At 39.7% G+C, this 23,733-nt stretch overlaps 2 protein-coding genes across 4 annotated transcripts; one reads left to right on the top strand and one right to left on the bottom strand.

Moving 5' to 3' along the window:
- Positions 1-1,751: 1,751 nt before the first annotated feature.
- LOC109469389 (probable palmitoyltransferase ZDHHC14) lies at positions 1,752-20,880 on the bottom strand. 3 transcript variants are annotated; one of them, XM_019767892.1, is made up of 10 exons: positions 20,242-20,879; positions 14,141-14,301; positions 9,740-9,898; positions 8,240-8,377; positions 7,877-7,925; positions 7,484-7,586; positions 7,143-7,252; positions 6,112-6,259; positions 5,479-5,535; positions 1,752-4,740 (listed from the first exon to the last, which is right to left on the bottom strand). In XM_019767892.1, the coding sequence occupies exons 1-9, from the start codon at positions 20,487-20,489 to the stop codon at positions 5,491-5,493; spliced, it is 1,161 nt and encodes a 386-aa protein (XP_019623451.1). In that variant the 5' UTR covers positions 20,490-20,879; the 3' UTR covers positions 1,752-4,740; positions 5,479-5,490. The 3 variants fall into 3 exon arrangements, with proteins under 3 accessions (XP_019623451.1, XP_019623449.1, XP_019623450.1); XM_019767891.1 differs by lacking the exon at positions 5,479-5,535 and adding an exon at positions 5,270-5,361 and having other exon boundaries at positions 4,639-4,740; positions 20,242-20,880; XM_019767890.1 differs by lacking the exon at positions 5,479-5,535 and having other exon boundaries at positions 20,242-20,880.
- Positions 20,881-20,898: 18 nt separating this feature from the next.
- LOC109469390 (transmembrane protein 242-like) lies at positions 20,899-22,519 on the top strand. Its single transcript, XM_019767893.1, has 4 exons — positions 20,899-21,001; positions 21,371-21,471; positions 21,845-21,979; positions 22,148-22,519. Exons 1-4 carry the CDS (start codon positions 20,947-20,949, stop codon positions 22,271-22,273), a joined length of 417 nt encoding a protein of 138 aa, XP_019623452.1. The 5' UTR covers positions 20,899-20,946; the 3' UTR covers positions 22,274-22,519.
- The last annotated feature ends 1,214 nt before the right edge of the window (positions 22,520-23,733 follow it).

Below are 23,733 nucleotides of genomic sequence, written 5' to 3'. Positions count from 1 at the left end.
TAAAGGCACTCTATGTAGTTTTTTGCGCAAAAAATTGAAATATTCTAATTATACTAAATTTCGGTGTTATTAGCAGTTACTATCACTTTTCAACACATTTGTGTCATTATTTCACATTTTTTTCGTATATTTTGTCCGTTCAAACAGCCCTTCTTCAGTTCCCGGTGCCACCGGTTTGCTCTGAGGACAACAACAACAACAGACAGGGGTTGCCCCCTAGGGTGGCTAATTGGCCCGGGCATGCCAGGCTTGATAGACAGGGGCAGATGTCACAAGATATACCCTCCTTAGAAAAAACTCATATCTTTCACATGAGGTGGAATATAATCATCAACTTAGAGTATTTTGTTGGGCATGAATAAACTGTGGTCATTATCCCCTCAAAAGAGATAAAAAATCTGGTAAACGATTAGGTATTTCAGAAACTGGTAAGCTATCAACTGACACCCCACTGGGATGTAGGTCAAACCACTGGGAGTGGACAATACCATATGTGTGGTTTGGCCAGAGGTTGAATAGAAGATCATTCACAGTTTTCTAAGCTTCTAAGGAGCAAGGATGTTGTATTTTTTGCTGTGGAGTATAATTTTGGAATACTAATGGGTTAAGCCAATGTACTATGTAAAGAAAAGAATAAGAAATATACTTTTTGTATTGTCAAAAAACTACATAGAGTGACTTTAAAGTTGGTATGTGTCCGGTCAAGGACATTTATATGTCCTTGACTCTGGTCAAGGTCTGGTAGATACGGATGAGTCACGGTTGCTCTTGACCTTGGAGATCACACTAGGCTACAGGATGTCTCTCTGGGATGTCTCCATGAAGAACAGGTTGCCTTGTAACCACATCACCATAAACTGCCGGTATCTCTGCGCAACTGCTGTACCCTTCGCGGGCCGATACTAGTCTGGCATCCAGGGTACAACTGCTGGCTCAGCTTATAGCCTGACTAAGCCGTGCTCCTGGCCGAGACCTTGTGTAACACTTCTGGGGCAATGTGGCGATTAGCGTAATTTTTACGGTGTTGGTTTCAATTACGTACTCTGCAGAAAGACCAGTAGGAGAGACAGGATATCAGAAATGTCTAGTATGCTCATTATGTCCAGTATGCTCAATGTACCACTAGAGAACAACTGCTATGTGGGCACCGTGGTGAGAGGAAAAGTGCAGGTAGACAACGTCTAGTTGGGCGGTGAAAAACTCTCTCCCCGAAAAAACTCCCTCGGCGGCAAAACCTTCCCTTCGCGGCATAAGCCGCGTCGCTCCCCGAAAAAGAAAATTAACGCCGCCGCCCCAAAAGCCTGCGAAGGAGGCTAGCCTCTCACACGTACTCCTCCTGGCCCTCCAGTCATTGGTAGAACCCGCTACACAGGTACAGTAGGTACTAGCTAGACATTCAGTCCTGGGACACTGACACAGAAACCGGGACACTTAACTTCTGGACAACAGGTGCGCATTTGCGTAGGGTAATTCTACTTTGGGTAGGGGGCAGATAGTGTTGGGGTTAATGACCTCCGCCCCAAGGGGGCGGTAACCTTCGGGCGGTAAGGGGCCAGAAATTTCGTGAAATATCTAGCTGAAGTGAAGGGCATTGGAGGAAGAGATATGAAATCAACTTGAGCAATTAAGTCCATTTCATGTGTCCCCCTAGGTGTTTTTTCTGTCAAGGTAGGTAGTCAGTAAAACTGGCCCTACCACTATGATAAATGTTACGATCTCCCCTCTTGATGGTCATAACAAAACACTCTCAGTTAAAGCCTGCATGAAGCTCCAGTTTATTTTCACAGATTTACATCAATAAATCAAAACGAAAGAAATGCTGCATACAACATTTACATTTATAAACAATACAAACCATAATGCTACAGCTGTAGAAAATAAGGGATGTAACACTACTGATTCTGAAAAGCCAGTCGCTACTAGTTTGGAGCATACATTCACGTTTTCAACACACAATCCTGTGTCCGCACGTTCACATGCCAGAATAAGTACGTTTCTATGCTCCTGATATTTTCCACTTATCATTTACCATTGTTACATATTCTCTGACTGGGGTCTTTACAACTGAGCAGCCGATATAGACAACAGTTCACATACACATGCCGTCTTCTATCACAACAGAATGTGCCCATCTTAAACTTTGATTTTTTTTTTGCCAATAAGGTTTTATACATAGTATCTGGGTGGTTTTTATTTACACAATTTGGCAAAAGGCACAAGTTAGTCAGACAACTCGGCGGTAAGCTACCATGGCAAAAAAGTAAAACGTTGCAGCAACAACATGAGCATTTTGCTACATATTATCTCTACATAGATGGTAGAATGAAAAAGCTTGCTTTGGATTTTTGAAAATAGTGCTTCTGGTGGTGAACTTGAAGTTGTAGCAAGTACAGTCATGGCAAAGCTTTATCAATAGTACGGAGTACAATGGGGCCATTATAAAACATGTGGTTGGGGAAAACTTCAAGCTTACAAAAAAGCTCTAACTACTCTCCCAAATCACATACTGGAAGAGTGCATTTCCAATTTTTCCCCTCAATACCAAGCAATGGTAAATCTTTTAAACGGGGGTCAAAACAATCGCAAATCTGGACAAAATATCGACATGGCATCTGTTCATGGGTCCAGTATGCCTTGTGTTCTTCTTGTTTTTCTGGTGTTAGACTTGGAATTTCTAGAATAATAGCCTAGTCATACGAAATACATAAATTCTTACACCAAACACGTATAAAACTGTCCTCATGTATGGCATGCATATCTGTACTACATCAAATTTTCAAACAATACTAAAATGAGGGGGTGGGGGGTGGGGGGTGAGCCAATTTCTTTGGGAAGTGCACATTTCCGCTAATATCTGCATTACCAAACTTCACCCCCACATCTGTAATTGCACACCTGTAAATTTATGACACTTTCATTCCGGCAATATTATACCTTTCAACTAGAACTTGAAAGATGAGTATCCTGTATAAATTACTTCTGGTTAATATCTATATCCCATTAAGGCAATTACAAATATGGTGACACAACAGACTTTACACATTATACACCTATCAATGTTAAATCCTTATTGTACACATTTTTTATCATTTCTGTACATCCTGGTTATTTCTGTACAAACTGCATGATTCCGATGTGATTTGGAACAGTCCTTCCTCGGAATTTATAAACATTGACCCTCGGTGAAGTCCTAGGGTTTTAGATGCAGTGCAGTATGATGTTAGGTAACTATTGAAAAAGAAAAGATTGCTAATGTTATGGCAGTGAGTTCAGTGATGCCCTCGCCTTGTTTCAAGATTTTCTCAACATGAAAAGAAGTTCCGAAAGGCCCTATCCCTTTTTCTTTACCAAGCACAACTGTCATACCATTTCTACGATGTCCTTTTTGTCACAAGCAGAAAGCTCAAGTCGGTAAGTTTGCTAAGTGTTGTCAATGAGCCAGCAAAGTACTACGTATCAGAAAAAACAATTGCCCTCTCTTAGCACATTACACAACAGAAGAAGGGTGTAGATTCAATATTTACATCACAAGTGCCACCGTCCTTCTGAAGCAACCATAATGTTAACATATTGGTCTTTAAACTTTAAACGTAAAAAAAAAAGGAAGAGATAAAACCACAACCAAAAGGATTCCTGAGAAATATCAGCTTATAGACATGGTCCTCTGGACAAGAACAGTACAATAATGACTTATCTACAATCACTCCAAGTACATTTAATGGATTTGTTGAAGATGACAACAAACAACAGTCTCGTGGTACTCACAGTTCAATCGCTAAGTGTACAGCTGTCTTTAGATTTAGCACAAACGCACACAAACATTTTCTCTTGCGCTTAGTTCTGTGCCATTTGAAGCCCTTTTGAAAGCAAACATAAAAATTTCAGATCTGTGGTTTTTAATGAAACCCTTCTCAATACACACACAACTACAGTTTTCCCTGTACTCAAAAAGAATTGTATATGCACAGTTGATTTTTCCACTTCCAGAACATACAGCTGTATATACCTTACATCTCTATGATTCTAGTGTCTTCAATAAAACTGTAAAAAAGAGCTTGATGAAAAGTAGATGCCAGAGGGCTTTACATCAAATGCGCACATTTGACACAATCTGACACTTTTCCTACAGCCACTATCTTTGTTGATGAAATATCACAGTTCTATATGCACCTTTGTGCAATCACTACTGTTAACGTTTGTTACAACTTAATAGAAAGAGACCACGCCATTTCTGCCTACTTTGCTATTAGTAAAAACTTGTCCTTATGTATTACATAAACATCAAGGATTTCCCTCTGTCAGGATGGACACAAGGAAACAATATTACATCAATTATTCTTACAGTCATTTCCCTAGACTATGTACAATTTTGACAATCAAGTGCAATCAAATAGACCCAAAGTTGGACATCCCCTTGTTGTAGTCGTCTCCGAGAGCGTCCCCCTCGGAGACAGACCGTGGCGGCGGCGAGGTACTCTGTACTGGCGTAACGGGCGGGTTAGCGCCGGCTGGCGGCGGGGCGAGGGTTGGTAAAACGGCAGGACTGGACACGATGGACGCCACAGACTCGGCACCGTTGATCGGTGGAAGGGCGCCGGGCGTGGAGGCGGTTTCGTTGGGCGTGGTAGCCGTGTTACCCTGGTAACCACTGTATCCGCTGTCCGTGGTATTGTTGCTCTTGGCTGTCTCGGGTGATTCTGTAGTCTTACTGGCGGTTTTTTGGTGATTGTCGTCCAGATCCTGAGAGGGGAAAACAAAACAAGCTCAACACTGGTGACAAAATACAGGGGTGTAAAATTCAAATCTACCTTTTTTACAGCAAAACATAAAATGATGCTTAGATACATCAATGAAGGTTAGACATCCAGGTAATGAGATACACATGGAAATTGGTACTCAAGCAACTGGATAGATTTTGAAAACTGTCAGACGTTTCAAGTGCATGTAGCATGCACTTGACAGTTTTCAAAACTATCCAGTTGCTTGAATAACACTTTCCTTGTGATGCTTACATCCCTTAATGCCACAATGAGTTGTACAGCTGACAACTAGATGTTGTCTCTGATTTTTGAGGGTTCTGTAAAGTAGTGTTGCTGGAGATATAGAGTGAATGTTGACAATGTTGCCACAGGGGTTAGCTGCAAAAGTATGGGTAAGTAAAAACAGTAGCAGCAGACAGGACAGAAAATGAGTCAAGAACAAATCTCCCACAGCAGGAGGGCTGGAGACTGGAGGTGGACAGGGGTTTCATTTACAGTCCTGCTCTTACCACTCAGGGGAACATCTCAAAAGTGCTCAAGCCTTCTCTTTCATGTCTTCTGTAAACCAAATTCGACTTTCCGTCTGGTCCCCTTCTTCCCCCTGGAAGCCAAATCAGAAAGATTTTGCCAGGGTTAATATATTTTTTTCTATGTAAAAGGATGAGAACATGAACTTTTGAGATGTTTCCCCTTTCAGCCAAACAAAGTAGGCACATACATGGACTTGGGATCAACTGGAGGGTATTTCTTCATTTGGACTTGGTTCAGAAGTCTCCTGGTGAAACAAACAGGTTACGTACGTTAACTACCTCAGTTCTACCTTTTCGGCTCCAGAGATTGTGTGTTTTTTTTAAAATAAGTTCTAGATTATTCCATGCAGATCTTTATCTAGAATTTTTGCAGTCTTAGTCAATTACATTTTGTACTTCAGATTGTAAATTGTTTGTTACAAGCATCATCTATGTCTTAGTTTCAACACTATTCTTTAGTCAGCAACAATAAATTATGGTTGTATTACACGTTGTTACAACTTCAAGGATGCAGACGAATTCTACCTATCATATAATTATGATATTATTACTACTACGATTATATTATTATTACTCTCCTGTAGATCTGCCATTTGGAAAGAGAATTTAGGAAGTGCAGACTAGGTACAAGTAAACAACTGCACAGGAATATTCACAACAGGAAGGACATTTTACATAGATATGCTGGAAGCACCACAAGTGCTATCCCAGAGTAGTGCAGGTCATTGCAGAAGCTATTTAGTGCCCTCAATATCCCTGGTATATTCCCTACGAGGGAATCCCCGGTGAGAGATACGAGTATGTCCATGACCTGAGCGTACCTGCTGAGGCTGTGCTGGGGGCTGTACAGTAGTGGTCTGGGTGGGGATGGCTCCGTAGTTCCCCAGTCTGACACCTGTGCCGTTCATCTGCATGGTGTACTGCTGAGGGGTGGGGTCAGGCTCCACCAGCCCTCGTCTGTCCAGCAGGCTACACAATTACACACAAGGGTTAATATGTCAAATATTTTCAAATAATAAATAGTAGACTGAATGCATTCCTCAAGCTACCCAACATCTACAGTTGTAGTACATGTACATGGCAGTCACCCCTCAGTAAGACAAGACTGGAGCTGCATAGTTCCCGTTTGGAACTTTTATTCTACCTGTTTCGCCCTATGGGCTTCTTCAAGTGTACAGACTGAGGCTAAATGGCACAAGTTCAGGAAATTCTCACTTTTATACCTTTCCAGCACATATCGCTCTAGTCAGCAGTGTACTGAGTCAGTGCTTTACAGAGGGACTACTGCAATGTGCTAAATGTGGGTTAGCTTGAGGAATTAATCCATTTCTACTGAAGTCACAAAACCTACCAGTACATTCGCCACTGCATTTATAAAAGTCAAACCCCTTAGTAATGAACACCATATATCTATAAAATAAAAATTTTTACATTCTGTTTATTACCTTGTAATTATCTTCCGTTTACCTTGAGTTTGTAAATAAATTGATATAAATATGCTGAAGCATAAGGATTCTCATGGAGGATTATATATACATTTGGAAAAATAATACAGCAGCAGCTAGAACACTGCTTACATGTAGAAGGGAATACAGTTGTGTACAGTAATGTAGTTACCATGATCAACATAAGAGTAGAGCAGACTAATACAATTGACACGCAGGTTAACTCTAGCCATTGAGTAGGGAAATCCAAACAACATGACAATTCCGTTTTATTTCCCTGGAATACCCCGAGTATTGGTTCTTTTAATGTCTAATTTTCCAAACAACAAATTGAATGTGACTTCTGTGCCATTCAGAGACTCTGTTGTACATAATGGACCTATATAAAGTGTCTGTGGTGCTCCTACCTTGGTGTGGTGGGACCACACAGGACAGCAAAACAATTTTTCACAATCCCTCCTTGGCTGTAAGGATTATAATTATCTCGTCCTCTTTTTGAGGACCAGGAGCCTTTTATCTGAAATGGGAAACAAAGAGATAATGAGTTCACAAAGTATTACAAGAGCTGCTGGACTAATACTATTAAAAAAGATTTTTTCATCATTATTTTATTGACATGCCAAAAACACAGCTAATCTGTGTTTAAATCGTCTCTCGTTAAAAAGATTGTGTCTTCTTTCTAAAAAATTACTAGTAAATTGCAGATGAAATATCTCATCTTTTTTATGTCTTTTCTGTTGATACTCACATCTTCATTAGTAGTCTGGTTGGATGTAGTTAAGTAGGTGTGGAAGCCAGCCAGCCCCAGGATGGACCAAACAGAGAAAAAACACACCACAGCCTCCAGAACAGTGCAGGGAGTCAAGGAATCAAACAATGAAGAGTTTTCTTTGGATGTTTGAATCTTTGATCAACGTTGCATCAGAATTTTGTCCGTTGCAGACGATAATCTTTTCTGGCACAACATTTGAAAACTATAGACAGAATGTCATCCTTAAGTATGCAAATACGGCCTTAAACACATTAAAGGTTGTGTGCAGGAACAGTACATTCTGCTGACGTGATACACTTTATAAAGAAATGGTCACCCTCTGAATTTACAACTGTTACATTCACACATGAAAGCACAGTGAAAGGATATCTAGCTGGGGATTGCTGCATTGCCTTCAGGAAATTAGCCTTCTGGGAACCTGTGGGAAAAAGAACACCTTAGTTTGTAGAGCACTGTTTTCTTTTTTACAGTTCAATCCAACCAAATTGATGACATTAACATTGACCATAATAATTCCTTTTCTTTCTGGAGTCATTAACACAGGTTACATATGTATGGCTATTCCAGAATCTATACTTAAAATTGGACATTTTTCGATCGTGAAAATCAAACTTGCTAAAAGCTTGATGTCAGGCACACAGCCAATGGGAGATTTGACATTAGAACTTAAGCCAGCCTGCCGGAGGTTAATCTAAGGGATAATCTCCCCGGGTTAAGCGAATTTCCACTCACGCATGATGATGTGGGTGATGACACAGGCGAACAGGAACACGCACAGTAGCGCCAGTGAGAGGATGAACATGTAGAAGTAGCGGTAATTCCGCTTGCCGACGCAGTTTCCCACCCACGGACAGTGGTGGTCGAATCGCTCTGAAATGGGAAGAGAAAGAAAACCATTTCCTGTGTGTGCACCACTCTCTGAATGGCTGGAGTAGAATTCTTAATAAGAGTGATCTTACTTTTGTGAAAACGCAGATGATGCCTATTGTGTACTGTAAATCTTGTAAACCAATGTTTGCAGGAAAGTTAATTTTTTGCAAAATAATTACACTGTAAATTTGTGCTACATGTATGAACTTCTAATTGTTTCAACTGCAAACTTCAAACACTGACATAATCTTCTTTCTTAAAATCTCTTTAAATCTCCTTAACTTTAAACTAAAATCTCTTTAACTGAAATATGAGACTACCGCAAAAGTAAATATATTAAATTTTACAGTATTAAATGCCACTAATCTTCAGCCCACACATTTCTTTTCATGTTCACAAAAGGAGGCTAATGAGCACACCGCATGAGACCAGTCTCAAATCAACCCACACATTATGAAGAAAAGGAGACATGTAGGTGCTTACATAAGGTCTTAGTTAAACCTGGTCTGAACATTACCTTCGTACAACTCTAGAAATCTAAGCAAAAATATCTGTGATTTTACCCAACACTACAGATGCTGAAATAAGACAATCAGACACTTTCTGTGACATAAAATTAGTGCCTTGAAGTTCGTACAACTCTAGAAATCTAGCAAAGAGATGTGTGATTTCACCCAAACAGCATCATAGCATAGCATATCATAGCATGGCTAAGAGCAGTGTTCTTTTATTTATACAATAACAAGTTTGCAATAAATTTTCGGCCTCAGCGGTACGGCGTTTGACGTGCAATCTGCCCAAAGCAAGTCCCAATACCCAACTGCCACAGATCAGTAATCATCAGAGGAGGTTAGCCCCCTCTCTCCAGATTACTGCAACATCCCACATCAAGTCATAAACCTGGCCCTGAGGTTATAGGGCCTAGGGAAAAAATGTTGTGTTTCCTGTTTCAGTTCTGAAAAAAATTAGGTAGGTGCATGTAGTATCTTTTTTCTTTCTTTTTTTTAGACTTTGGCAATCTCTAGTGATATTACTAATACAATACAGTTTAAGAAAGTAAAACTTTCATGAGGACTCTTTCATTTTCAATGTCAATGTTGGAAAACCGATTGTACAACGTTTCATTACTCAGGTGTCAGATCATGGAGCTAGAAAAGGTTGATCAGCTCGAAAACTTATGTCCTTTGCAGGGGTCCACAAAAAAGGCTAGGGCCGGCAGATTTTTCTAGGGTCGGTCTGGAAACACAACTTTTTTTTTCTAGGACTCAGCCCCCTTCTCCAGATTACTTCAAAACCCCACATCAAGTCATAAACCTGCTCCTGAGGTTATACAGCACAGAAAATCCTGCCATGCACACTTACCCACACAGTTGTCACAGATGGAGCAGTGGGAGGCCCGGGGTGGGCGGAATATTTTACAGGTGAAGCAGTACTTGAGCTTGATGGTCTGTCCGTTCACCACAACCTCCTTCTGCCTGGGCGGGGGTCTGTAGGACGGAGAGGGCTGTCCGTTTGGTACCTCTGTGAGATATCCAGACAAAAAATATCATTAGTATATATGGTCAAAACTCATTCTTTCCTAGAGCTATTGCAGAGTGGAACTTGCTGTCACCAAGTACAGTGGGGGCATTATCATTAGATAGCTTTAAACAATGTCTAGATGATCAAGGTTTAGGTGTGTACATGTATCAGGTAGCTCAGTGTCATGTAGCCAGCTGCCACTGTGCCGCGTGCCCGTGAAAGCTGGTGTGTTACGCCAAAGGGTTATAACGTCAGACATTTTTTATGAAATTCATAAATAATGTTTGACATGTTGGTTGCTGCAGGATAATTGCCTTAAATTAGATTGCAAATGGGCGTTTTCACCTTGCGTAATTTAGGTCCACTAAAATGCCTAAAGTACCTATAGTGAACATCCATCCAATCTCACATGGACAACCAAAATAGGGATGATGGTACACTAGGGATAGCCAGGGTGCTGTAGACATTCTACTCAAACACGAGTTGAACTAGGGTAGGGCTTAAAAAGCAGCGGGTGGGTCATTCTTGAAGCACATTTGTAGCACAGTGAGTGGCAAATTGCCGTGATGCTGAAAATTACATGTTCCATCTGAGAGCAACAGTTAAAGCTTTACTGGGCTTATCCCAGCATTGTGAAGGTGTTCCATGCATATCCACACACCACTGATATCACATTCACCTAATAGTATTAGCTTTACTTACATATCATCACACATAGTAACACAACAACTCAACATTTCACTGCTTCAAATGAACAACATGGCATCATTCCACAGTCAAGCAATAAACACCTATAAATGGTAAATATATTTTATGAAGCGACTTAGTCTCTCTTTGCTGACTAATATGCTGTTAGGCCACACCAATTCAATTTGTTGGTTCTCTGATTCGCCTCTACATTTTTTTCTGATTTGCAAAAAAAAAATCAACACAAAAAAATGCTCATATTTTGCCCCCATCAGTTGTGGAAAGTCCTTTTCTTCCTAGCCTGGATGCCAGACCCAAAGCACACTGGACACAAAATATCTCAAGCTCACTGAGATATTTTGTGTCCAGTGTGCTATGGGTTTGGAACTCAGGCTATTTTCTTCCTAGTTGTTGCAGTTTTTCAATCTATCAATGCAAAGTTCAAAATTCATTGTTTAAATATCAACCCAGCCTTTTGTGTTGACTTCATGGCTCCTATAGTAGCATTTGGGGCTATAATAGAATGCCTAGACCTGCTTTTATTTAAATTTTTTTTTCGCCCTGTCACTTCATATTTTTTCTGAAAAATCCGACAACCAACAAATTAAATTGGTGTGGCCTTTGTGTTAGCAAAATACGAGCCGCTGCATGGATGATCTGGATAGCTCCTACCATGCAAGACTAAGCTGCTGACAGATCATTTTTATGTACAACTCCAGGAAGGCTCCATTACTGGAGCTGAAAGTATCATTATTCAGGCAGGGTTGCCTGTGGGCAGACTGTAACATATATGATGTTTTCCTTATAAACCTGAGAAGGGCTGTGCCTGCTCAGAATGAGCTGAGTACTGTGGGGGCATTGAACTCATTCTAACTAACTTATGGCTTTCCTCCAGGCATGGTACACTTTTTATAGATGGCTCTTGTACATGAATGGGCCATCGAACATTGACTTCACAAGGGTGATGCCCTTTGAAATTGAAGACATGATGGATTCTGGTATTCGCCAAGTGGAAATTTTCTTCAGAGTTTATTCAGATGGTTCCAGAATAATGCATTAAGTTGTATTACAGGTGATTCAGTATTGAAACATATACAGCCATACATGTGCAAATAAAGAGGTTTTGACTGGGCTTTACTCATAAATATACATGTACATCATACCTTTTAAATTTCTGTGCTTCAAGGTTTAAACACTTTCTACATGATACTAAATACAGCCATTGTACCATACATGTGCATAACCTGTGCCAGCCATATGCATCCATCTCCAAGAAATAAATGTTCAGTCCCTTGTCACAGGGCCAGTCTGGAAAATCCATCACAGACTTGGCAGGAGACAACCAATATAATGGCACAGACTGGTGTGTGGGTATAGAGTTCAGGGATTCAATACCTCTACCAGTCTGCACTGTGGTTGACACTGGTTGTATAATATCAGTGTGTCTTCCCTTCCATATGGGCTCAAATTTGTACGTGTAATGTACTCTGTATGCAGTTTAGAACATGCAATTTTGCTTGTCTGGCTTCTCCGGGAAGGTAATTTAGATAGCCATATTTGATATTCACTACCACAGTCAAGTTTGTTTAATATGACACGATTACTATTAGAGATAGACAGGGGTTCCATTTAGATTTTCTTGACAAGAGGCAGTACATGGTACAGGACTAGAATAGAGATGGGTTAAACAACAATTGAGGCTTTCAAAATGCACAGTACTTGACAGTACACACGATCATCTGTTTCAGATCTTCAAAGCACTGGCATGCTACAAAATACATGTACTGAAAATTATTAACAGGTGGCCCTGTAGCTTTCATTAACTTGATCCAAGATATATCAGAGTTTAGAACTTCCAGACATGATCAAAGCAGATGAAAAGATACCCCAAAGGCATTTTACATCTTCAGACAGGGTGACCTACTTATTCATGGATCTTATCTAAGTGTAATCATTCATGTACCACAGAAGGGATTTTCTTCAAATCTCTGCACAGATGTTTACTGCACAAGCACACAATTTCACAGCTCCAAGCCTCTCTTCTACTGTATGCACGAAGCTGGCATTATTACTTTAAGGAGAACATAGCAACATTAAGTAGTACTGAGTGATTGGAAAACAGGAAGTTACAGAGATCTCTAGGAAGGGAGAATTTTGTCATGTCCTTAGGCTGTTTTTCTCTGGCTGTGAAAATGTAGGGCTAAAAATACTTGTGCAGGTAAAATTGGAGCTGCACAGGTATTTTTGATGTTCACCTGCACCTAACCCAGGGTTGGACAAGTTTTCAAAAATCCACTTGCCTTATCGGGCAAGTACATGGTCATTTCCACTTGCCCGAACCAGCTTTTTACTTGCCCAAAATATGACACATTTCTTTGCATTTTACTAGCAGAATGATTTTATAATGTTGGATGCTTATTTATCAAAATTGTTTAAAACTTGGTTGAAATACTGCAGGGGCTAATACTTTGCATCCAAAAATTGTACTTGCCCAATCGGGCAAGTACTGGGGGATATTTACTTGCCCGAACAATGCTTTTACTTGCCCTGGGCAAGTGGGCAATGGGACTTGTCCAACCCTGTAACCTGTACTGGGACAGGTACTGGGTTCCTATACAAGTGTAGGTGTAATGTAGATTTCTTTTTGCTGCATTCACTGCGCGCTGTACACACCTACATGTATATGTATGATGTTTAAAAGATACATAATGATAATAGTTTCTGAACAGTTTTTAATACGACCCATACTTCTCAAAGTCTGAATGGTTCAGGTAAAATTTGTCTGGTGCAGGTAATTTTCAATGTTACCTACACCAGTGCAGATATGCCGAAAAAATTTGCGCCCAGCAATGTTGCCTCTTCGTCTCTGCTTGCAGTCGAAGGTTGCATAAAGACATTAGCACTGGCTGTAGATATAGATGCAACCCTTTTACAGTTCAAAGGAAGAGCACTTGAGCTGATAGTACATCATGCATGCATCTAAAAGCTTTTCTTAGTCAACCCCATTCCTTTTGATGGCACTTCTTTACAAGCGAAAAGTGCCATATAGAAATCTGCCATAATGTAATAAAACCATGTTGGCCATTCTATACTATCCATCTATTTTGTTCCATATCTATATTCTACAAGGTATCATGTTGCTTTATACATGAATTATTATCTTTCTGTGCCTGTCGCTTCTTAGAATAAAAATTGTACGGACATTCAGATGATCAGTCTGCTTTTTTGTCATCTTGCTTTTTTGTCATCACTGTCTGTTGTAAAGTAGCCTGGGTGCCATCCTAAGAATATTTGTATACTCGAGCTCCCATAGCACTCGCTCCCTAAAGAATTACATGTAGTTAGCGAGTATGGGAGCTGTGATATACAAATTTTGGACGGCATCCAGGCTAATAATGAAGGATGGTACCTAATTCAAGTAGATGGCATCGTTGATAAGATATCTAGCAAACGGTTCAGAATAAAGATGATGTATGTGATATGGATAATAGCTAGAATAGCATAGTTATAACATTAAGATATGTAGTATCTTTACAACAAGGTTAGAGAACTGACCAATTTGTCTCTCGATGTCTGCAGCCTCGTCGGGCGTGGCTCGAGGGATGACCCCCGGGTCGCTGAAGCTGGTCCGCAGCAGGGTGGACATGGTGAACACAAACAGCACGATGCCGATGACCGGTATGGCCGGGGTCAGGTTGACCGCTAGGTATGGACAACTGGACGGGAAAAACAGGACAAGAAACAGGAACTGTTCATTATTGCTCTTATGATAATAACATGTACTACAATTACTGAACTAAGTATCAAGTTTAACATTTTAATGCAGACAGGATAGGAGACGATGTCCTTTGTTTGACATGTGGTTTTTTGACTAGCTGTCTGGTTATCTGTAGATTCTGTACCACTACATGTAACAGCTGTAACCATGTGTGCCAACACAAGTGCTTTGTATATTTTGGTTAGCTCTGACTCAAAATACTGTCAGGCTAACCTTCCATTTACACATATAACAACACAACTGACCCTGACAACACAAGAGGCTGGGTGACAGAGCTGGAGACAGGGTAAGGACTAGGAAAAAAATGTTCTGTTGCCTGTTTCCCGACCGACCCTAGAAAAAAACTGCCGGCCCTAGCCTTTTTTTGTGGATCCTGCAAGGGACATGAATTTTTCACGCTGTACGTAGGATGAAGTTATCCATACATGTATTTAAATTTGTTAGATCTTTAGTTGTAGAAGACCATACAAAAGTCCCTGTACTTCTTGTTGTGTCAATAAAGAATCTATCTCCATTATCTGACACCTGAGTGATAAAACGCTCAATTTTCAAACATTGATGTTGAAAATATAACTTATAAATGTCCTCATGCAAGTTTTACTTTGTTAAAAAACTACATAATATTAAGTTCGTTCACTAGAGAATACCAAAGTCTAGCTAATAGAAAAAAAGAAGGAAAAAAAAAGATTATCGCTACCTACCGACCCTATTTTTTTCAAGACTGAAACAGGAAACACAACATTTTTCCCTAGGCCTAATACTAGAAAAACACTTTGCCCTTGGATGCAGACCTCCATAAATGAGCAACAGTTTCTGAAGGTCTTGACCTCAGGATACCACTGTCAAGTTCACTTACTGGCATCAGCTGTGGATTCAGAGCTGGGCTGAATCAAGTCAGACATTTCTACGGCTGACCTTCAGCCTTAATTATACTCCCTGTACATCTAGAGCTTGTGCCAGGTTTCATGGTATAAACATGTCATACTCTTCATTGAGAGAGCAAAAAGTTCTCATATATCAGCTGCCTTCATGGGCTTTGAAATACAACAGCCATGCCATAATGAAGGACCAGACCAAATTAAGTCTGACATTTTCTACAGCTGACATTCAGTCTCTGATTATACTGTCTACACGTCTACTAGTAGAGTTAAAAGGCTTTCTGGCAGGCGTACCCCCATGGTTTTCCCTTCCCGTGGAAGGCAAAAGGTTGTCTTGTTATATAAGCCTTTGAAATGTGACAGCCATAGTTGATTAGGACAAGGTCAAGTTCTACCTCTAACAAGCAAATTTCTGAGCATCACTGCCAGACGATACTTCTAGAAATAAGAATCTTGTTTCTAGTCAAACGAGGCCAGATTTGGACCTGTCACTGTGTCAGTATTCATACATGTCTTTACACCTCTAGTCTAGTTCTATAAGGTATTCTTACAATGTATAGACACCATTTGCAAGCCGCAAGCACATACTAGTAAATGATCCTCCTGATTTGAGGAATTACCTACTACACAACAGTACTTTTAAACGACACGTTGCAATCATGTCTAGCTTAGAGGTGTGCCTTCCTATGAATAATGAATACATGACAACTTTATAATGACTTTGAGGGAAAACATCTGTTATTTGTATTCATGTTAGTGTACCGATATTCTTGCCATGACCTGAGGAGATAGATAATACTGGGTAGGAAATGGCTTTCAACAGCCTGTCTAGGAGATAATACATCACTAGGATGAGCATGATATTCAGGGGGACAGGTCTAGGAGAGATATGTATGGTATTACATGTGTATATGTGTGTGTAGGATGGGTGGGGGGTGGTCATGACTGCAAATATACTTGCTACCTTTGCATCCTCTCAGCTACCTATACCAGCAGACCTCATGATTTTGACTGAGGCCATTTTGGTCTGTGTAGAGTGCATCTAGCAATCTTTATGTGTTTAAAATCCATTTGAAACCTCTACAAATTTAAAGCTTTGTAATGCCATCACTGAAATATCCAGAGTTGTTGGAAAATTTGGACGAACCCTTAATGTCTTTAAAGTTCCCTCTTGTACTCTAATATAATAGTGATAATGTTTAATCTTCCTGACATTGGAATTTTTATGCTCTAGCCTCCAAAGTGCAACTAGAACTCAAGTGTACAAAACATTTAACTCTTAGAGATTTATTACAGCACTTGCCACCTGCCATTACCTTTAACATTAATCGAAGCTAGTAATGCTGAACAGTATGCAGTATGCGTATAGGGGCATCCCGCAACTGGCCTGCTAATATGTTCTGGAGGTTCACACCTCCATGCTTTCGTAATGGGGGATGTGGAGGCGGTCAATCACCAAATTGAGCTGTACCCCACCTGCAATAAATCCTGCTTGTCCCTGCTGCCATGCCTGAGCAGGGAACAGTTATTTGTCATGCATTACTTCCTCGTCATGCTTCATTGGACTCATCAGTCCAGAACTGGGACAAGTTTTGCATATTAGAAAGATTGAGGTCGCAGAATCTCACATCGTGTGATGATACGTGATCGGACACTGACAATATCAGCAGTCAACTTCTCTCTTACCTATCAAAAAACGTGTCAGCAGATACATGTATGAGCCTGGATAGGTATCTGGGTAATATTTCATATACTGAAGCAGATTTTCTCGACATCAAATTATCATAGAGCACCTCTAGGTTATCTGCATCATAATGAACTGTAACTGTGTATTACGTGTCTCACACATTGCATTTTTTCTCTATCCAATTAAGCAACAGATCATGCATTCAGGAAGTTATCAAGCATATGACCTGGAAAACGAGTAGTAACATATGCAACTTGTGACATGAATTGACAAGCATATCTACTGATATCATACACCTTCATGGCTTGCTTTGATATAAAAGGCTTAAAACAAAGCCTTCCGCAATACACATTGAATGTAATACTCGATTAGATACCAAATTTTATACCTCTGAGTCTCTGCCCTAACTTCAATCAGAGACCCCCCTCCCTATGGTCACATTACAATAGAATTAATGCAATTAAATTTTATGGCTTCTTCAATGTTTAGTATGATTTCAGAAAAAGAGCAGCCGATAATATTATCCTACATAAAATGTAGTACTACCCAACTGATGATGATGAATATCCTACTAAAAAGGATATCAAATATATAACTAGCATATAGTATCATTTACTCGGATATTTGTAGTCACAACTACATTGTACAGTAATTGTTTATTTCATGTCCTGTCCAACTAATGCCATCATGCTTTAACCTAATGTCATTCATTTGCCCCTACCATTCTTCCACTGCAATCTTCTACAATACATCTCCTGGGTACTATCATGTTTCTGGGTAATCAGTTTATATACCAGGGCTAACCCATACCAGTGGCAAAATGGCCATGCCAATCACTACCAATTGGAGCTGTGTAGTGCATACATAGGTACAAGTTTATATCTATAAATCCTTCCAAAATCAAGCCAGACCAGTGATTGTCCAGGAACTAGTTTAGAGGGGAGTAACTTTGAGCACTGTATTACCCTAATAGCTATGTACAGCTCATTTATACTGATGATGTAGAATGTGATTTAGAATTGAAAAAAGTAATCTTCACAGCAATATCAACAGCTATAAATTGGAAGTATTTTATCATACACATTGATTATGACCCAGTCTTTTTCACTTGAGTCAAAAACAGGTTATGTCCTAGGGGCAAATACCTTTAAGTGACCCCACAAACATTATACGTGTACATATCGAAAACTAGGTCAACAATTGGGTTTCACATAAGTGTAAGTAAGTAAGAATTATGAGCATCTTTATACTGTAATTTGAAAGGATGGCTCCTTCCAACAGGATAGTAACTAATTCTACTTTGACCCAAATAGATGCACTTGCAATCTTACTGTAGTTTTGCATGTTAAAAAGCACATTCACTGAGAATTACCCGAATGTTTGTGCACATTTACTTATCATACTGAAAAAAGAGAGAACAGTACTAATTTTTGAAAAGATAATGTTCTTAGCTTGGTTATAGTCACAGATTATGTCCAAGAGCACTTTAGATTTTTACAGTAGTATGTACCAAAGGCTGTTGTGATTTTTTTGTGAACATAATGAAATTATGTCTCTTCTTGCTACAAGATGGTTATCAACAGAGCAAGAGTACAAGCTAACACACTGCTAAGTATCACTCCAAATGTCAACCGAATATGACATTAGAACAATCATCTGTCTTAATTTGGTAAGATGTCTGTAACAGAGCTGCCTACAAATTACGTAACAAATGAGATTACTTGTCTACATCATGTACTGTACATTTCTCACTTTCTTAATTAAGGCTACTACCCAAATGGTTGTGCCATCATTTCGATCCATTTGTGAACCTGTCTGTTCATTATTGTGCAGGTGTGAATGAAAATTATATGGGGAGGGAGGGAACAATCAAGTTCTACACAGAATAGTTCTATAGCCAGGAATTCTGTTAAATTGCAGTTGTTTCCATCAAAATCTACTAATCTCCCAATCACTTATTCTTGTATGCCAGCAACTTCACACTTATACAGAAGCCATGAATTAAATGGGAACATAAATCAAAGTACTGTTGCCAGCGTCAGGGTCAAGAGTGACTTTAAAGTTTATACATACATGAACATATCCTTCTTGCAAGGCCCAGAAATTTAAAGGCATAATTTGCATTGCACTTCACCCATTCCAAACATATTAAAAATTGAAGGTCACGTAATCCAAAAGGATTTTAAATACCTTGGCCAGTGAGTGAGAACTGTCACATAAATTCTCTTTCTTTCTTTTTTTGGCTCAGACTCAGTCAGAGACTACTTTTGACTCAAATTGAAAATATTTGAATTGACGATTGCCAACATAAAACTCTCATTCTCTTAGTCTTAGTGCCAACATTACCTAACATTTGTAGGAGTTTAGGAGATAAGGAGAATGACCAGGAGGAACTGGATGACAAATCCTCACGCGTGTCAGTTGATAGACACTGGGTCAAAGGTTAGAATGCAGCCTGAGGAGGGAGCAATGACTTACTGGTATTATTTGTATTCTGGGCAAATTTAAAGGCTGTGACACTGGAAACACAAGCTTGTTGGCATACCTAATTAGAGCCAGTGTGTAAGGATTGTTTAAATCAACTTTCTAGTAGGATCTTAACTCACAGACTGTTCCTTACAATGTAGCACTCAAGGTGTGGTTCTTGTCAAACAAAGAGACTTTAACCAACCCCCAACACAGTTGTGGCCAGTGGGTATAACAGCATCCAATGCTCGAAGTGCAGAGCAGGATTTTAAATTGCTTAGGAATTCCGTATCATCTGGCAATATACTACTGTCAAATATGTCTTGTCTAACAAGGAGGTTATACTTGTATTTAACCTCCTTGTCTGTAACTAGGAGAAGAACAAACAAATGTCTTACTCTATCATGAATCAGCAAAAAATTGGAATTAACGTACAACAGCATGAAGTGAGGAAAACATGTTCTGTGTCAGTGAATATTGATTAACTATGGGGGAATGAAAGCTTTCGTGTTGCTTTATTTTCATCAGCTGTCAAGCTTGGTGTACAATTCCACATTGTGCATCGAGAACAAACCAAGTACTGTATTAATTTACACACACAAGATACACACATGTACTTCGCAAATAACCAAAACAGATGAGTATACTAGTACTTTCTTGAAAGATTTATGAATTACAGAATTTTAAAATTGATTTCCAGACAATTTATAATTTGAAGGAAAGTGCAACAGCATGCAATACAACAGCACTCCCAACACCTAATAAGTAACGTTACTGATACCAAATTATACAGGTGAAGTACATGTATTTATGTATCATAAACGTCACCACAGGTGTGAATACTCACTCAAACCCGAAGAACAGTCCACAGGTGACCACAATGAGCGCCACAGTGAAGTAGAAGATGCCGGTCTGTCTGGCCATCATGATCCGGCCGTTACAGTGGAACTTGTTCCGGCCGGGATGGACTTCCCACTTTCTCTGCGGCATCTTCTTCTTGGGTTCTGCGGCGGGGGAGGAGGGGGAGAGGGGTGAGGCTGACGCTGAGCCGGGAGGGTCCACGGTCGGAACGACGCAGTAGTCACGGCCTTTCATGCCCTCATCGAAACACCGGTGGTCGCCTGCCTAGCCCCGTGGCGTTACCCCAGGCCAGGCAAGCTCGAGAAGGTGTTAAAGACGTCCTAAGTGCAGCCGTGGCGGCGGAACCTGCCGGAGTAGCCCTGTTCTTGCGTGCTTCCCCCACCACCTGTCCTGCCGACTGAAAAACCACACCTGACTCCGTCGCATAAAATCAGCCCTGGACGATCTCATAAGCCACGCAGACACAGTGTTTCCTCACATTAGCCTCCACGGTAATATCGAGAATCTATTACGGAGGGAATTATGTCGTATTTGGACTCGAAATCGGAGAAAATATTGTTACAAACTGTATTTTTTTTGCCACCGCTGTTTGTAGTCTTCTGATCACCAGCCTTCCCAGGAGCCAGTGCGGTAGGCGACACTGCGCATGCGTTTCCGAGACTGACCTATCCCAGAGTTCCTTGTAACCATCATGGCGGAAAAAGATGAAAGTGGGAGGGCGGAGGGCAAGTTATCCAGGTTTAAAGGTGATTTCTGTTATCAATCAAATAATTTGAGTCACATTTTTTATGACACTAGACACAAAGGCATATGATGTATCGTCGGGGTTGGTGTCGGGGCATGATAAATGAAGATAATGGTCAGAATGTCTACCTAAATCCGCAGTGGTTCAAGCCATGGTTTGAGCAGACGACAAAATCATGTTGTAAAAGCTAGGTGAAGAGACCTTGAAGAATCCAAGGTGAAGTTGTAGTAACGTATTGACAGATAATACAAACAACACAGAGTGAAATAAAACACACGAATAGAACACACGCACCTTTTTTCCAAGTGTCATGGGTGATAATCACATCATAGCATTTGGATTGCACTGAAAGGAAAAATAAACTTTTCAGGAGGAATGTTCCTGGCTGCAGTGGCGGGAACAGGCTTGCTGGCAGGCTTCAGCACCACACTGGGGATGACTAAGAAGAAAAGCCCAGACATGTTTGATAAGGTGACTCTATTGGTAGTTAGATATTCAACATAGAAGAAACAATAGGACATGTTATGTATGTGCACAAACAAACAAATAAACAAACATGTATGGTAATAAAATAAATAACAAGGTATTAAGAGAAACTGACAGTAGGAGCATTGTCTTAATAGATAGCTTTAAACAATGTCTAGAATTAGAACAATTAGATGTTCAAGGGTCAGGTAAAAAGTCGATCAGTGTAATGTAGCCAGCTGCTGCCACGCCGCGTGCCTGCAAAGCTGGTGTGTTCCACCGAAGGGTGGTTATACCTGCTATACTGATACAGAGACTCCAGAAATGGTTGATTATTACACTGAGTTATTACTAAATTGTAATCTGTTGTTTCTCCTAGGGTCTGGCTGGGGGTCCAGGTATTGAGAGTGGAGTTTCAGTTGGACTGAGAGCACTGAAATGGGGGACGTTCTATGCAGTAGTTGGTGTTGGAAGCCTTGCCTTCCTCTCATTCAAGATCCTAGGCGTCAGTAATGTATGTAAACTTTGTCAATCACTGAGATATATCTGTGCTTATCTTACAATTAAATGATGAAAAGTTTTGCCCATATCATATTAAACCTTTGGCATACTATGAACATTGTTTGGTGATTAATTTCACATGAATGTCGCATTTACAATTTTCTTCATCTTTGTCCTACAGTTACAAGAGTTCCGCACAGAGATGCAACAAAAGTTACCAAGAATACCAAAAGCACGAACCAAGAATAGGGTTGAAAACTTGGACTCTTTATTTGGGATTCAGAATGAGACCACTACAGAGAGATAGTCATCAATACACTTTGTTGTACACAAGAATACAAATAATATTGTTTGAAAAGCAGGTGACAGAAAGTGTAGTTAGCTATACATCTTGAAATTTATTAGTGTTGCCCCCACTTGGTGGATGCTGCTACCATAAGGCAACTACATGTACGTAAGTGTTAGAGAAGACAAATTTACTAGCTATAGGAGAGAAATAAATGTTAAAACTTCCCAGCAATGTTACATGTACTCATCTGTTAAGGAAGACTATCATATTGTGGGTTGAGAAGATGTAACCTTTGAAATTTGTTACGTCATATGTTTATCTCGGTATTCACATTAATGACAAACTGAGTGACGACGACTGTATTCTTACCCAGATAAGAGGTCTGTATAGCCGTGCAAATACTATTATACGCAAATTCGCTTATTGTTCTTCATATGTTAAAAAGACGTTGTTTACAGCTCATTGCTCCCAACTTTTTGCTGCACAGTTGTGGGACAGAGCTAGTTCTAGAATTGTATCAAAGTGTCGAGTTGCTTACAATAACTGTCTTCGCATCATAATGTCACTACCCAGATTTTGTAGTGCAAGTGAAATGTTTGTATACAATAGGATTGACACATTTGATGCTACATGGCGTAAACAATGTTACTCATTTATATCCCGTCTATACAAGTCATCAAACAACATTATCCAATCTGTTCTTAAATCTGAAGTGATATTCCGTAGCAGATTCTTTCGCAATAACTGGGCCCGTCTGTACATATAGTTATATTATTATTTTACTGATGTTATTGTGTGTGTATTTTATATGTATGTTGTGTATGGGCGACTTATGCCTGAAATAAAGAAATAAAGTAAATAAAAAAGTTTGATTCTATAAAGATAGGTAAGACTTTATGTAAGTTAACTACTTTATGTTCTACATTCTTGTCTGTTGGTTGTATGCTGTATGTTTTAAAAAGTTACGTGCATCTGTATGAATCAGCAGATATAACTTTTCACAAGAATGGCTTAGCTTGACAGCTAATCAAAAGTATACTAGTATAAAGCTATCTTAGAGGTTTTGTTAAAAATTGTAAAGAATAAATCAGATAAGAGACCTACTTTCTGTATACATTGTTGTGGATAACCTCTGTACAGCACAGCTCATCAGAATCTATTTACTGAGTAAAGTGTAGAAGACTGTGCAGCATCACTTTATTCAGGAAGTTCAGCACATAAAATGATAGAATTCTTACACACCATGTGGATAATCATTATAGAAATATTCTTAGACGTGTATTGAGTTTAACTAAGGAGGTTCAAAATAAAGATTTTAAACCTTGGTTTAACTCAAAGTCTACTACAATTCCACAGAGAAAGCAGCATTTATGTGTCATGCAGTATTTGACATTATGACTGCATATTTCATTAGTTTCAAAACTGAAGGCCATAATGACTGTTACAATGTATGCTGTAATACGATCTGCAAATAAAGC

This window comes from Branchiostoma belcheri, unplaced genomic scaffold (assembly GCF_001625305.1).
Source record: "Branchiostoma belcheri isolate BF01 breed outbred unplaced genomic scaffold, Haploidv18h27 scaffold201, whole genome shotgun sequence".
Classification (NCBI taxonomy): Eukaryota; Metazoa; Chordata; class Leptocardii; order Amphioxiformes; family Branchiostomatidae; genus Branchiostoma; species Branchiostoma belcheri.
The sequence above is the reverse complement of the archived record's forward strand: the minus strand, read 5'-3'. Positions and strand labels throughout refer to the sequence as shown.

Bases quoted from the DNA above. Each gene is read 5' to 3' on its own strand.
- LOC109469389 (XM_019767890.1), bottom strand. From the start codon at position 20,489: ATGAAAGGCCGTGACTACTGCGTCGTTCCGACCGTGGACCCTCCCGGC. The intron at 9,899-14,140 runs GTCAGTTCTCTA...GATATCTCACAG, and splicing joins AGACATCGAGAGACAAATTG to AGGTACCAAACGGACAGCCC. The intron at 7,587-7,876 runs ATATCCTTTCAC...GACTCCCTGCAC, and splicing joins ATGCAGCAATCCCCAGCTAG to TGTTCTGGAGGCTGTGGTGT.
- LOC109469390 (XM_019767893.1), top strand. From the start codon at position 20,947: ATGGCGGAAAAAGATGAAAGTGGGAGGGCGGAGGGCAAGTTATCCAGG. The intron at 21,002-21,370 runs GTGATTTCTGTT...TAAACTTTTCAG, and splicing joins CAAGTTATCCAGGTTTAAAG to GAGGAATGTTCCTGGCTGCA. The intron at 21,980-22,147 runs GTATGTAAACTT...TTTGTCCTACAG, and splicing joins AGATCCTAGGCGTCAGTAAT to TTACAAGAGTTCCGCACAGA.